General features: G+C 37.7%; 1 protein-coding gene across 4 annotated transcripts in view; it reads right to left on the bottom strand.

Moving 5' to 3' along the window:
- LOC121580673 (SH3-containing GRB2-like protein 3-interacting protein 1) overlaps nt 1–14158 on the bottom strand; it is a 65795-nt gene that overhangs the window by 32433 nt on the left and 19204 nt on the right. For 3 of the 4 annotated variants that reach the window (XM_041895654.1, XM_041895655.1, XM_041895656.1), the window contains 10 exons: nt 12175–12186; nt 11779–11803; nt 11451–11514; nt 11190–11296; nt 7221–7284; nt 6895–6995; nt 5871–5951; nt 5217–5285; nt 4302–5018; nt 3622–3743 (listed from right to left, as the gene is read on the bottom strand). In XM_041895654.1, the coding sequence (XP_041751588.1) occupies nt 3622–3743; nt 4302–5018; nt 5217–5285; nt 5871–5951; nt 6895–6995; nt 7221–7284; nt 11190–11296; nt 11451–11514; nt 11779–11803; nt 12175–12186 (1362 nt within the window). The remainder of the gene's footprint in view (nt 1–3621; nt 3744–4301; nt 5019–5216; nt 5286–5870; nt 5952–6894; nt 6996–7220; nt 7285–11189; nt 11297–11450; nt 11515–11778; nt 11804–12174; nt 12187–14158) is intronic. The other variant, XM_041895657.1, reaches the window with a different exon arrangement.

Raw genomic sequence — 14158 nt, 5'->3', positions numbered from 1 at the left:
TAACATTCTAATAGTATCTATTACAAGTCTAACACATTCTAATAGTATCTATCACAAGTCTAACACATTCTAATATTATCTATTACAAGTCTAACACATTCTAATAGTATCTATTACAAGTCTAACATTCTAATAGTATCTATCACAAGTCTAACATTCTAATAGTATCTATCACAAGTCTAACATTCTAATAGTATCTATCACAAGTCTAACACATTCTAATAGTATCTATCACAAGTCTAACACATTCTAATAGTATCTATCACAAGTCTAACACATTCTAATAGTATCTATCACAAGTCTAACATTCTAATAGTATCTATCACAAGTCTAGCATTCTAATAGTATATATTACAAGTCTAACACATTCTAATAGTATCTATCACAAGTCTAACATTCTAATAGTATCTATTACAAGTCTAACATTCTAATAGTATCTATCACAAGTCTAACACATTCTAATAGTATCTATTACAAGTCTAACATTCTAATAGTATCTATTACAAGTCTAGCATTCTAATAGTATCTATTACAAGTCTAACATTCTAATAGTATCTATTACAAGTCTAACACATTCTAATAGTATCTATCACAAGTCTAACACATTCTAATAGTATCTATTACAAGTCTAACACATTCTAACAGTATCTATTACAAGTCTAACATTCTAATAGTATCTATCACAAGTCTAACACATTCTAATAGTATCTATCACAAGTCTAACATTCTAATAGTATCTATCACAAGTCTAGCATTCTAATAGTATATATTACAAGTCTAACACATTCTAATAGTATCTATCACAAGTCTAACATTCTAATAGTATCTATTACAAGTCTAACATTCTAATAGTATCTATCACAAGTCTAACACATTCTAATAGTATCTATTACAAGTCTAACATTCTAATAGTATCTATTACAAGTCTAGCATTCTAATAGTATCTATTACAAGTCTAACATTCTAATAGTATCTATTACAAGTCTAACATTCTAATAGTATATTTTACAAGTCTAACACATTCTAATAGTATCTATCACAAGTTTAACACATTCTAATAGTATCTATTACAAGTCTAACATTCTAATAGTATCTATCACAAGTCTAACAGATTGTAATAGTATCTATCACAAGTCTAACATTCTAATAGTATCTATCACAAGTCTAACACATTCTAATAGTATCTATCAAAAGTCTAACATTCTAATAGTATCTATCACAAGTCTAACATTCTAATAGTATCTATCACAAGTCTAACACATTCTAATAGTATCTATCACAAGTCTAACACATTCTAATAGTATCTATCACAAGTCTAACACATTCTAATAGTATCTATCAAAAGTCTAACATTCTAGTAGTATCTATTACAAGTCTAACACATTCTAATAGTATCTATTACAAGTCTAACATTCTAATAGTATCTATCACAAGTCTAGCATTCTAATAGTATATATTACAAGTCTAACACATTCTAATAGTATCTATCACAAGTCTAACATTCTAATAGTATCTATTACAAGTCTAACATTCTAATATTACATTACATTACATTACATTATTATCTATCACATATTATCTATATTATCTATCACAAGTCTAACACATTGTAATAGTATCTATCACAAGTCTAACATTCTAATAGTATATATTACAAGTCTAACACATTCTAATAGTATCTATCACAAGTCTAACACATTCTAATAGTATCTATCACAAGTCTAACATTCTAATAGTATCTATTACAAGTCTAACACATTCTAATAGTATCTATCACAAGTCTAACACATTCTAATAGTATCTATCACAAGTCTAACACATTCTAATAGTATATATCACAAGTCTAACATTCTAATAGTATCTATCACAAGTCTAACACATTCTAATAGTATCTATCAAAAGTCTAACATTCTAGTAGTATCTATTACAAGTCTAACACATTGTAATAGTATCTATTACAAGTCTAACATTCTAATAGTATCTATTACAAGTCTAACATTCTAATAGTATCTATTACAAGTCTAGCATTCTAATAGTATCTATTACAAGTCTAACATTCTAATAGTATCTATTACAAGTCTAGCATTCTAATAGTATCTATTACAAGTCTAACATTCTAATAGTATCTATTACAAGTCTAACACATTCTAATAGTATCTATCACAAGTCTAACACATTCTAATAGTATATATTACAAGTCTAACACATTCTAACAGTATCTATTACAAGTCTAACATTCTAATAGTATCTATCACAAGTCTAACACATTGTAATAGTATCTATCACAAGTCTAACATTCTAATAGTATCTATCACAAGTCTAACACATTCTAATAGTATATATCACAAGTCTAACATTCTAATAGTATCTATTACAAGTCTAACACATTCTAATAGTATCTATCACAAGTCTAACACATTCTAATATTATCTATTACAAGTCTAACACATTCTAATAGTATCTATTACAAGTCTAACATTCTAATAGTATCTATCACAAGTCTAACATTCTAATAGTATCTATCACAAGTCTAACATTCTAATAGTATCTATCACAAGTCTAACACATTCTAATAGTATCTATCACAAGTCTAACACATTCTAATAGTATCTATCACAAGTCTAACACATTCTAATAGTATCTATCACAAGTCTAACATTCTAATAGTATCTATCACAAGTCTAGCATTCTAATAGTATCTATTACAAGTCTAACATTCTAATAGTATCTATTACAAGTCTAACACATTCTAATAGTATCTATCACAAGTCTAACACATTCTAATAGTATCTATCACAAGTCTAACACATTCTAATAGTATATATCACAAGTCTAACATTCTAATAGTATCTATTACAAGTCTAGCATTCTAATAGTATCTATTACAAGTCTAACATTCTAATAGTATCTATTACAAGTCTAGCATTCTAATAGTATCTATTACAAGTCTAACATTCTAATAGTATCTATTACAAGTCTAGCATTCTAATAGTATCTATTACAAGTCTAACATTCTAATAGTATCTATTACAAGTCTAGCATTCTAATAGTATCTATTACAAGTCTAACATTCTAATAGTATCTATTACAAGTCTAACACATTCTAATAGTATCTATCACAAGTCTAACACATTCTAATAGTATATATTACAAGTCTAACACATTCTAACAGTATCTATTACAAGTCTAACATTCTAATAGTATCTATCACAAGTCTAACACATTGTAATAGTATCTATCACAAGTCTAACATTCTAATAGTATCTATCACAAGTCTAACACATTCTAATAGTATATATCACAAGTCTAACATTATAATAGTATCTATTACAAGTCTAACACATTCTAATAGTATCTATCACAAGTCTAACACATTCTAATATTATCTATTACAAGTCTAACACATTCTAATAGTATCTATTACAAGTCTAACATTCTAATAGTATCTATCACAAGTCTAACATTCTAATAGTATCTATCACAAGTCTAACACATTCTAATAGTATCTATCACAAGTCTAACATTCTAATAGTCTCTATTACAAGTCTAACACATTCTAATAGTATCTATCACAAGTCTAACATTCTAATAGTATCTATTACAAGTTTAAGTGTGCCATACCAGGTCTCCTATTGGTTTCCCAGGGGGCAGTTTGGGTCGAGAGGAGGGCCTTGTAGGAAGAGGGGGAGGGATTGGACTACCTCCTGACAGGGGCGTGGCAGGACGAGGTGGAGAGGAGGGGCCTGTAAAGGGAAAAGGGAGGCATGTGACATGAGGACATACTAAGCTTATGACCAGCACTATCTAGATCCCATAGCAATTGTAGTAATAGAGTGATGTCAACTAATTACATTTTCACGATGATCGGGTTACCCATTCTACTTGTATTGTATTTCTATGTTTTCCTAGAGTGGTAATCTACCTGTTGTATTTCTATGTTTTCATAGAGTGGTAATCTACCCATTATATTTCTATGTTTTCCTAGCGTGGTAATCTACCCATCATATTTCTATGTTTTCCTAGCGTGGTAATCTACCCATTATATTTCTATGTTTTCCTAGCGTGGTAATCTACCCATTATATTTCTATGTTTTCCTAGCGTGGTAATCTACCCATTATATTTCTATGTTTTCCTAGCGTGGTAATCTACCCATTATATTTCTATGTTTTCCTAGCGTGGTAATCTACCCATTATATTTCTATGTTTTCCAAGACTGGTAATCTACCCATTATATTTCTATGTTTTCCAAGACTGGTAATCTACCCATTGTATTTCTATGTTTTCCTACAGTGGTACTCACCACTGCCTGGGAAGGGTCCGGGGGAGGACACCATGGGCCTGTAGGTGGGCGGGAGGAGTGGGGTCAGTCCCAGGGGCCAGGCCATAAAGTCAGGCTGCTCCTCCCTGAGGAACACCAGAGGGGAAGGGACGCCTGCCCGAGGGGAGCGCTCCGCAGGCAGGGGGGGAGGGATGGGACTGGTAGGGGCAGGGGAGTACTCCAGTGGGGCAGCAGGGGCAGAGGGAGCTGCGGAGTACTCCAGTATCTCATCATCATCCAAAAACAGACTAGGATTGATGGCGATGCATGGCGGGGAGTCCGGGGGCGAGAAGTCAGGAGGCAGGGGGGGAACGGGTTCGTCTGGAGGGGGAACGGAGATGATGGAGATGGGCGAGTCGGGTGGAGAGGAGAAGGGCGGTGGGGAGGGGGGAGGCTCATCCGGAGGGGGGCCCGGCGAGAAGCAGGGGGAGTCTAGGGCAGAGGAGAGGGAGTTGGGCGAGTCAGGAGGAGGATAGGCAGGGGGCGGAGGCGGGGCCGGTTCGTCCGGTGGGGGCGGTCTCTCACTGTTGAAGCTGACCCATCGGGGCGAGGCCCTGCCCTCATTGGTCCGGGAGGATTCCATGGGGCCAAACACATCGTCCAGGTCAGGCACCGGGGAACCTCTGTATGAGGCTGGGGATTGGACATTCAGGTAGATGGGGGCGGGGCTTGAGACTATTCTCCCATTGGGTAAATCAGCTGTGGGGAAAAAAAAAGTTCAGAGATCTTCCTGAGTTCACTTCTATCAATGCTGTCCAAAGAACAATGACAAGTGTGCACGAGGCATGGGAATATGGAAGCTGATTCATGCCAAAACGAAAACAAATAAAACCATTGAAGTTTTGGCATGAATCTGCTTCCATATGGGAATTATGGTCACTAGCAAAATAATATTACCGGAAGAATCAGATGAAGAATAGCCTTGACTAGCTGCTGGGATGTTCTTGGGAGGAAGTGGAGGAGGAGCTACAAAGAGAGTGACACTTGGTCAAACGACTTGCATTTTGTACACCAGTTAGTCTACAGTACTACGGCACTAAAGGGTGTGACACTAGGTCAGTCTATAGACTTACTTAAAGGGGCAATCAGCTGTTGAAACAATGACAAAGTGTTTCCCCACCACTGTTTCGGTAAAAAGCTGAGGGATGGGGCTGGAGAAATGTAACCACTCTCAAATTCATAGACAGAGTTATGGATGCAAGGACTGACCATCCATGATATCAACATTATAGTTCTAACCATGTTTTGAGGCTTTACAGTGTTTGTTTACATTTACTTTGTTTTATAAACACTGGAGTAAAACAAGCTTATATTTTGGGTTCTGATGTGGTACGACAGTTGAACTAAAGCTCATGAGGCATTTATAAGTTATATTCTTCAAGAATCAATGGCTACAACATTGGTCTCAAACTGGCGGCCTGCAAGCCATATGCGGACAACAAGCTGATTTCAATGTGGCCCGCGGCTGTGTTAGCAAATGCCATGCTTGTTCTATTATAATAATATAATAGCACAATCATGACTGATATAAATGATATAGTGGGGGCTTACCTCCTGTGGGAAAGTGTCTGGTCAAAGGGGATACAGAGTATGGTCTGGAGTCACTCCATGCATCAGCCTCTATACAGACTACTATGATAGACAAAGACAGGATATAAAAATGGCTCATCACACCTCAGTGGGATATGATGCACAAACCTAACAAACTATTGACACACATTTAGATCCCATTATGTAAAAACTAGGGCTGTCAAAAATAGCGCGTTAACGACGTTAATTAGTTGTTTGCTGTTAATTACGTCAATTTTTTTAACGCATTTCACGCATGCGCAGTGTGACAAATTATTCAGGTCAGGAAAGTGGTTGGGAGCTAGAGGCGAGATGGAGCAAGGTGAGCAAAGTGGGCCTATTGACGGATTCAAATATAAAAAGAATGATGATGGTACAGTTAACAAGTACAAGGTTATTTGCAAGATTTGTAAGAAGGAGTTTCAATTTCACCGGAGCTGTTCAAGCTTGAAGTACCATGTCAACGCCAAACATGCGTTTGCTGGGCCGTCAGATTCAGCAAGTGGTTTTGCGCCAGACCACGCTGAATGTTTGCAGGCAATTAACAAAATCAACCTCAGATAATTTGACCAACACAATAGCAAAATGGATTGCAAAGGATTGTAGACCCATTAGCATTGTAGAAGACTCAGGTTTCCTTGATGTTTTGCAAGTGGCGTCTCAAGACTCATTCTATAAGCCACCGTCAAGAGCCACAGCCAAAGACAAATATTATGGTGTGTAGTATGTTTCAGCTTGATTTAAAACACCATTATTTGGCTGTGTTAATAAACAGACATAATATGAAAATTATGTATCTGTGTCCTGTTATTTATCTTTTGGTATGCATTTCAGAAAAAAAATGGTTAGGATTCAGGTGTAATTGCAAATAGTGATTAATCATGATTAATCCACTGAAAATTCTGATTAATTTGATTAAAAATTTTAATCATTTGACAGCCCTAGTAAAAACACAAAGACACACAAATATACATTCAGTCAGAAAGACTATTCTTGTGAGAGTTACCATCATTTCTGTTACTATCATATCTGTGTGTCTCATAGGTCGTCTCTGGAGGAGGCCCGAAGAAAGCTGGGGATGCTCTGCGATTCTGGGATACTCTCTCACTGCAAGAGATGGTAAATTCAAGATATGTAAATGCGATTTTACAACTCTGATAATCAAGATCTCAGCGATGTACTTGTACTTTGTTATTTAATTGAATTTAACAGCTTAATTGTTTTCCCAAACAGAACATTTAGCAGACCCAACACAAATTCTATCAACACAGTACATAGCAAATATGGTAGCATGTTTGCTGTGTCAGCATTAGCACAGTTTTGAACTCTGACCTTTGTGTCTCGGGGGCGGGTCTTGGTGTAGGGGTGGAGCGTCTGGGTCTGGCGATCTCCTCACCTGGAAGAACAACCCGATACCAGTGATATTAGATTATATACAGTATATCATCATAATATACTGTATCATATATTAATATCTGTATACTGAGGTGTTCACTGCTTGAGTTCTTGCACCTCTTATAGAGTAGCTCAAAAGTATTGTGGAGTTCCTGAACCTAAGTACAGTGCCTTCAGAAAGTAATCACATCCATTGGCTTTTTCCACATTTTGTTGTGTTACAGCCTGAAATTTAAATGGATTTAATTGTGATTAATTTTTTGCCACTGGCCTACTACACACAATACAACATGATGTCAAAGTGGAATTATGTTTTTCATTTTTTTTTTAACAAATTAATAAAAAAATTAAAATCTGAAATGTCTTGAGTCAATAAGTATTCAACCCCTTTGTTATGGCATGTTCAGGAGCAAAAATGTACTTAACAAGTCACAATAAGTTGCATGGATTCACTCGATGTGCAATAGTAGTGTTTAACATGATTTTTTTATGAATTTCAAACACAGATTAAACCACAAAGACCAGGGAAGTTTTCCATTGCCATGCAAAGAAGGGCACCTATTGGTTCAAAAAAGCAGACATTGAATATCCCTTTGAGCATGGATGGTGTATCAATACACCCAGTCACTACAAAGATATAGGCTTCCTTCCTAACTCAGTTGCCGGAGAGGAAGGAAACCGCTCAGGGATTTCACCATGAGGCCAATGGTCACTTTAAAACAGTTACATTGCTGTGATAGGAGAAAACTGATAATGATCAACAACATTGTAGTTACTCCACAATACTAACCTAATTGACAGAGTGAAAAGAAGGAAGCCTGTACAGAATACAAATATTCCAAGACATGCATCCTATTTGCAATAAGGCACTAAAGAAATACTGCAAAAAAATGTGGCAAAGCAATTCACTTTTTGTCCTGAATACAAAATGTTATGTTTGGGGTTAATCCAATACAACACATTACTGAGTACCAATGTTCCCTCTAAGCCGCGTGTGCGCAGTAGCCCCAAGATTGCTGTGCAGCTCCCCAGGACTGCCTCGCAGAAAGCTCCCCAGGACTGCCTCGCAGAAAGCTCCCCAGGACTGCCTCGCAGAAATATCAGCCCACAGAGAGAAGCATGAGATTGAACGTCACTCAACTTTCTAGAGCAGTGGTCACCAACTGGTCGATCACGATGAACTGGTCGATCTCCAAGACATTCCTAGTCGATCGCCAAACATTTATGTAAAAAGAAACGATAAAAAACACCCGATTCAGCTGCCCTGCGTGCCGGGTAGGCGAACTGTTTCCATTTTGAACCATTTCATGTGTCTGAAGGTACAAACTCTGCCTTCCCGGCGGGCCCAGAGAGCAAATCAAGCGCACTATAGGCCTACCGCTGGCCAATCGGATGGCTCAGATTACCGTGTCTGCAGTAAAGTAGCAGGCATAAAATAAAGCTACAGCAAAGTTGATACTGTGAGATTTCAAAACGTTTAAAACCATGACTAGAGAGACTGTCAACAAATACAGCAAAGAGCTGCTGTTTTTTTGAGTGAGTTCATGTTTAAGTTCTTACTCAGCACTGTCAACACTTTGTATTCAACACTTTTATAAGCCATAAAATGCGCGTTCTTCCTATTGCCACTCAGCGCTACAACAAGCACTGCAGCAGTAATGAATGAGTAGGAAAGTGTATCTATAGGCTTGCGTTGTTGTTATTATTAGCAGCTTGGGTCTTTTTTAATATCGAGGAATATTTCACTTTCTCTGTTCATAGGAGTAACAACATGAATTTGTGCATGAGGCAGAAATAATGCGGTGCGACTCGAGTTGCCATCAGCTGGAAGACGGTGTCCCTTTTTGGTCAGTGTCAGTGGAGGAAAGGGAGAGTGTAGGGATGTTGAGAGGCGGACCCTCAGTCTGCTGTGCTCTCCCTCCGCTGAGACTGACCATCAGATACAGGCACCATCAGCCCAGTAAAATAGACTGACCATCAGATACAGGCACCATCAGCCCAGTAAAATAGACTGACCATCAGATACAGGCACCATCAGCCCAGTAAAATAGACTGACCATCGGATACAGGCACCATCAGCCCAGTAAAATAGACTGACCATCAGATACAGGCACCATCAGCCCAGTAAAATAGAAATAAATAAGCTAATTATTTAAATGTATACTCACTCAGCTGTGCTTCACAAGTAATACAAAAACAGATCTATTACCGGTGTGATTATATAGCCTACCTCAAAAAAAATGTAATAGCCCGAACAACAATGCATTGGCAGGGCAATTGAAGCAAAGCCAATATGCGGTGATAATGCATTAGGCCTATAGCTTACTGCACAAACCTCATTGCTACAGTACTGTTTTTAATTGGTTAATATTGCATAGGTTACATTTTTGAAAGCAATGTTTAAAAAAAATCTGAGCGGTAGATCTCGGCTTGCATTTTGACTCAAAGTGATCTTAACTCAGAAAAGGTTGGTGACCACTGTTCTAGAGTTTTCCCTGTTAACACTATCAACGTTTCCCTTTACTGTGGCAATTGTGATCTAATCAACGCAATATTAGCCACTTTCAATGCAACATACTGAAACAAAACTAATTATGCAAGAGATTTTGTTGTAGGCAGAACACATCGGAGTAGGATTCTATTGCCTTGACATGCACGACTAAGCCCGTACTCTACACAGACCGGTGTGGCACAAACAATCAGAGCTGCAGTAGGCCTATTTGCAAATAGACCACTGCCATATATGGATCTGTGCCATTTACTTTGAACTGGACTGTTTACAGCATGAGCGGTCGTGAGTAGATGCGCTTGTTTTGAGATCAAAGCGAGAGCTGCATGTAGCCACCTGTGCACATTTAGTTCATATCCTTTGCTAGTTAGTGAGTTATTAGCCCAGTTATAGATCATTTGTAGTCAGCAATAGGGGAGTGATTGCTCCCTACAAGAGCACAAAACGTGTACATTTCTAGACATCTTTGAAAAGCGAGTCAGGTAAAGAGCTTTTTTGGGGGTCTTAAAGGGGCAGTGTTGTATTTTGAGACAGGCTTGAATAAGCTAAGTAGCCAATAGGCAGAGGGTAGCATAATATGTCTGAATGGTATGGGAATAATAATGCATTTTATTTTGTAAAGTAGTTTCTTGCATCAAACAACACAACAACATTTTCAGCCCTGCATGTTTTTCCCCCCCAAAGTCTCATGGAATGTAGGCCTACATTGAACACCACACATTGGCTGCTACTGTAGGCTGAATGATAGAACAGCTATTTCCATGTTAAAATGTTATGGGATACATTTTCTCCATTGTTTTTGATGGTAGGCCACTCTGGTAGGCCTACATTATGATCAAATAGCCACAGTAGCCTACTTGACCACTGTTAAAACTAACTTAAAGCGGGTACAGCTTTATTGTACAATCCAGGTGTGCAAAGCTCTTAGAGACTTACCAAGAAAGACTCAGCTGTAATCGCTGCCAAAGGTGATTCTAACATGTATTGACTCAGGAGTGTGAATACTTATGTAAATTAGATATTTCTGTATTTCCTTTTCAATAAATTTAAAAACATGTTTTCACTTTGTCATTATGGGGTATTGTGTGTAGATGGGTGAGAGAGAAAAAATCTATTTAATCCATTTTTAATTCAGGCTTTAACACAACGAAATGTGGAATAAGTCAAGGGGTATGAATACTTTCTGAGGGCACTGTATAAGCACTACCGGCACTCAAAATGAGCACTGGCACCTATTTCAGTCCAAGTCAAGCACTGGTGATAATACAGCTACAGAAAGTATTATTGTGATTAGGAGCAATCAACCAAGATACCACTGACTGTACTAACACATAGCTAAAACCCATGCAACACAAACACACACATGCAGTCAGGAAGACTATTCTTGTGAGAGTTACCGTCATTTCTGTTACTATCATATCTGTGTGTCTCATAGTCATAGGTCATCTCTGGAGGAGGCCTGAAGAAAGCTGGGGATGCTCTGCGATTTTGGGATACTCTCTCACTGCAAGAGATGATAAAATCAAAGATATGTAAATACAATTTTACAACTCTGATAATCAAGATTTCAGCGATGTACTTGTACTTTGTTATTTAATTGAATTTAACAGCTTAATTGTTTTCCCAAACAGAACATTTAGCATTAGCACAGTTTTGACCTTTGTGTCTCGGGGGCGGGGCTTGGCGTAGGGGTGGAGCGTCTGGGTCTGGCGATCTCCTCACCTGGAAATAACAACCGATACCAGTGATATTAGATTATATATCATAATGTAATATAATATATTATTTATACTGACAGCCACTGAATGTGCATCTTAACTCAAACTATTGAAACTACAGTATGCATCCCAACCTTAAACAACTAGCGTAACTGATGGTGTAGAACTATGACAAGATACTGTACTGTATGTGTATTCAGTTGACATTGACAGACTGTAAAACAAATTACAGATAGCATTACACTACTTCCACAAACAATGTACTTACAAGACAGGTGTCTCTTTATCGAGCCCTGCAACGAAAACAAAGTACTTTTCAGTATACCAGTAAAACGGAATCGTAACCTAACATACAAAACATGAATGTAAACAGTTCAACCAGTAATTACAGTATAGGTCCTGGATTAGTCTCCCTGTACAATTGCTAATGTGAAAGAATAGAGTGAAAAACTAACTGTAAGTATATATGAAAACTGAAACAAATACAATATTTTGTGAGGTCATCGGTAAATGTCATAGGCATTGAAATGAAAAGGCAGTGTTTGGGTGTATAAAGAATTAAAATTGACAGCACTCCAAAAGACAATCTTCATAATTAATTTATTTCCCTGCAAGTGATTTGGATGCAGACACTTTTAAAATGAACCACCAGGTGGCGACTTACCGGGCTGCGTCTCTGAGACCAGCAAAAAGGAAGAGAGAACAGACCTGGTCAGAGAGTGAGTGACAAATCAGTCAAATAGAACTGAAAAGAATGTAACACCCCTTTACTTCAACACTGTGTAATAAAGCCTACATATAGTAACGCAGCAATACAACATAGCACGTGGTAGGTTACGTTACCTCAGCTTGTCAATACAACATAGCACGTGGTAGGTTACGTTACCTCAGCTTGTCAATACAACATAGCACGTGGTAGGTTACGTTACCTCAGCTTGTCAATACAACATAGCACGTGGTAGGTTACGTTACCTCAGCTTGTCAATACAACATAGCACGTGGTAGGTTACGTTACCTCAGCTTGTCAATACAACATAGCACGTGGTAGGTTACGTTACCTCAGCTTGTCAATACAACATAGCACGTGGTAGGTTACGTTACCTCAGCTTGTCAATACAACATAGCACGTGGTAGGTTACGTTACCTCAGCTTGTCAATACAACATAGCACCTAGTAGGTTACATTACCTCAACCTTTTTCATTTCCATATGTACTAGGAAGCTAAGTATTTGTTTCTTGTCCTTCAAGAATGTGACTGATCAAAGTGCCTCAGGCCTTGAAAATGAAAGAATTGATTGAAAGTAAGGGGATATTGGTGAACAAATGCCGTGGTCAAGACGATGAAGGTGACAGTGCAATGAGTGGGAGCTTACTCAGGTGTTCAAAAGCGCATATCAGACCGAGAGCCTAATGCTTCTTAGGTAGTTCTTTATGAGTTTTAGTTTAGAAAACGATCTCTCCGCAGAAGCGACAGTTACAGGAATGGTTAAAAACAGCTTGATTGCCATAGCAACAGCAGGGAAACAGAAGGGAGTGGTGATTCAAATACAGCAGTTCTGCAACATCTTTACATGAGCCTCTCATTCTCAAAGAGATGAACTGTATAAGAAGCTCTGGTGACAGGTCATCTGGATACTAGACAGCCAATACATTGGCAGATGCAAACAGATTATCATCTTTAACTGACCAAAAAAGAGGTTTGCGATTTTGTTCATACTGTTGAACGGGCGTTTGAGTTGGTTGCAATATCAACAGTCCATTATCTCTGGTATATCTTGGCATGCATCATTCAAGACTTAGTTTAAATTGTGTCCAGCGCAATGGACATATCATGCACAATGTCTCAGAAAAGACTGTCTGGGTTGTCAGTATTCGGTATAGAAAACAGTTGGGCCAGCAACCTGGACCTACAGGCCGTGGTGAAAAAATGTGCACACAAAAATGGAAGGGGACGCAGTCGCATACTGTAGCTACTATAGGCCTCTACGTAGAAAAAGAGAGACAAGCACAGACACAGAGATACGTTCTTCTAAGAGAAAGAAAGAGACAGAGAGAGAGAGAGAAGCAGCCAGGAGGACTTCAGAAGACCAGAGGAGTCCCTCAAATTGGATTTCATTTCATTTAACTTGATTGCAGCCCATTTGTGTAGGCTGTTAGCCAGACAAAATCTGCTGAGTTCAACAATAGTAGCGAAATTTACCCTCAAGCCGACTGCTTTTTTCCTTAATTCTTAGGCTATTTGATGTGTATTTTTATAAAGAGTTTATAAATAGCAGTTAAATACTGTATATAGCTATAGATAGTAGGCTACACTGCTTAATGAAACATGGTAAGCTAGTGTTTTGAGGGTGAACTGACTGTCTTATTTGGCATGAATAGACTGGTTTTACACACAGCAAATTTCTATCCAAGCTGGGAGAGAGTGCGAGGACGGCTTATGTCATGCAGGTTAAGGTAAGCTATACAGGACAGTTGTATAATTTTTTTAAATCAATTGGTTGCTGATTAGTATGCTGTTGTATGGAACATTAATTTTATAATGTGCAATGTTTGAATTTCCAACTTTAATTACTGAACAAGTAATTACATTTTTGCTGCAAGCCATCTGTCTAAATGGCAGCCTTGTGACACCGTGTATAGCTTTGTGA

This window comes from Coregonus clupeaformis, chromosome 14 (genome assembly GCF_020615455.1).
Source record: "Coregonus clupeaformis isolate EN_2021a chromosome 14, ASM2061545v1, whole genome shotgun sequence".
Lineage (NCBI taxonomy): Eukaryota > Metazoa > Chordata > Actinopteri > Salmoniformes > Salmonidae > Coregonus > Coregonus clupeaformis.
This window is presented reverse-complemented; position numbering and strand designations above follow the sequence as displayed.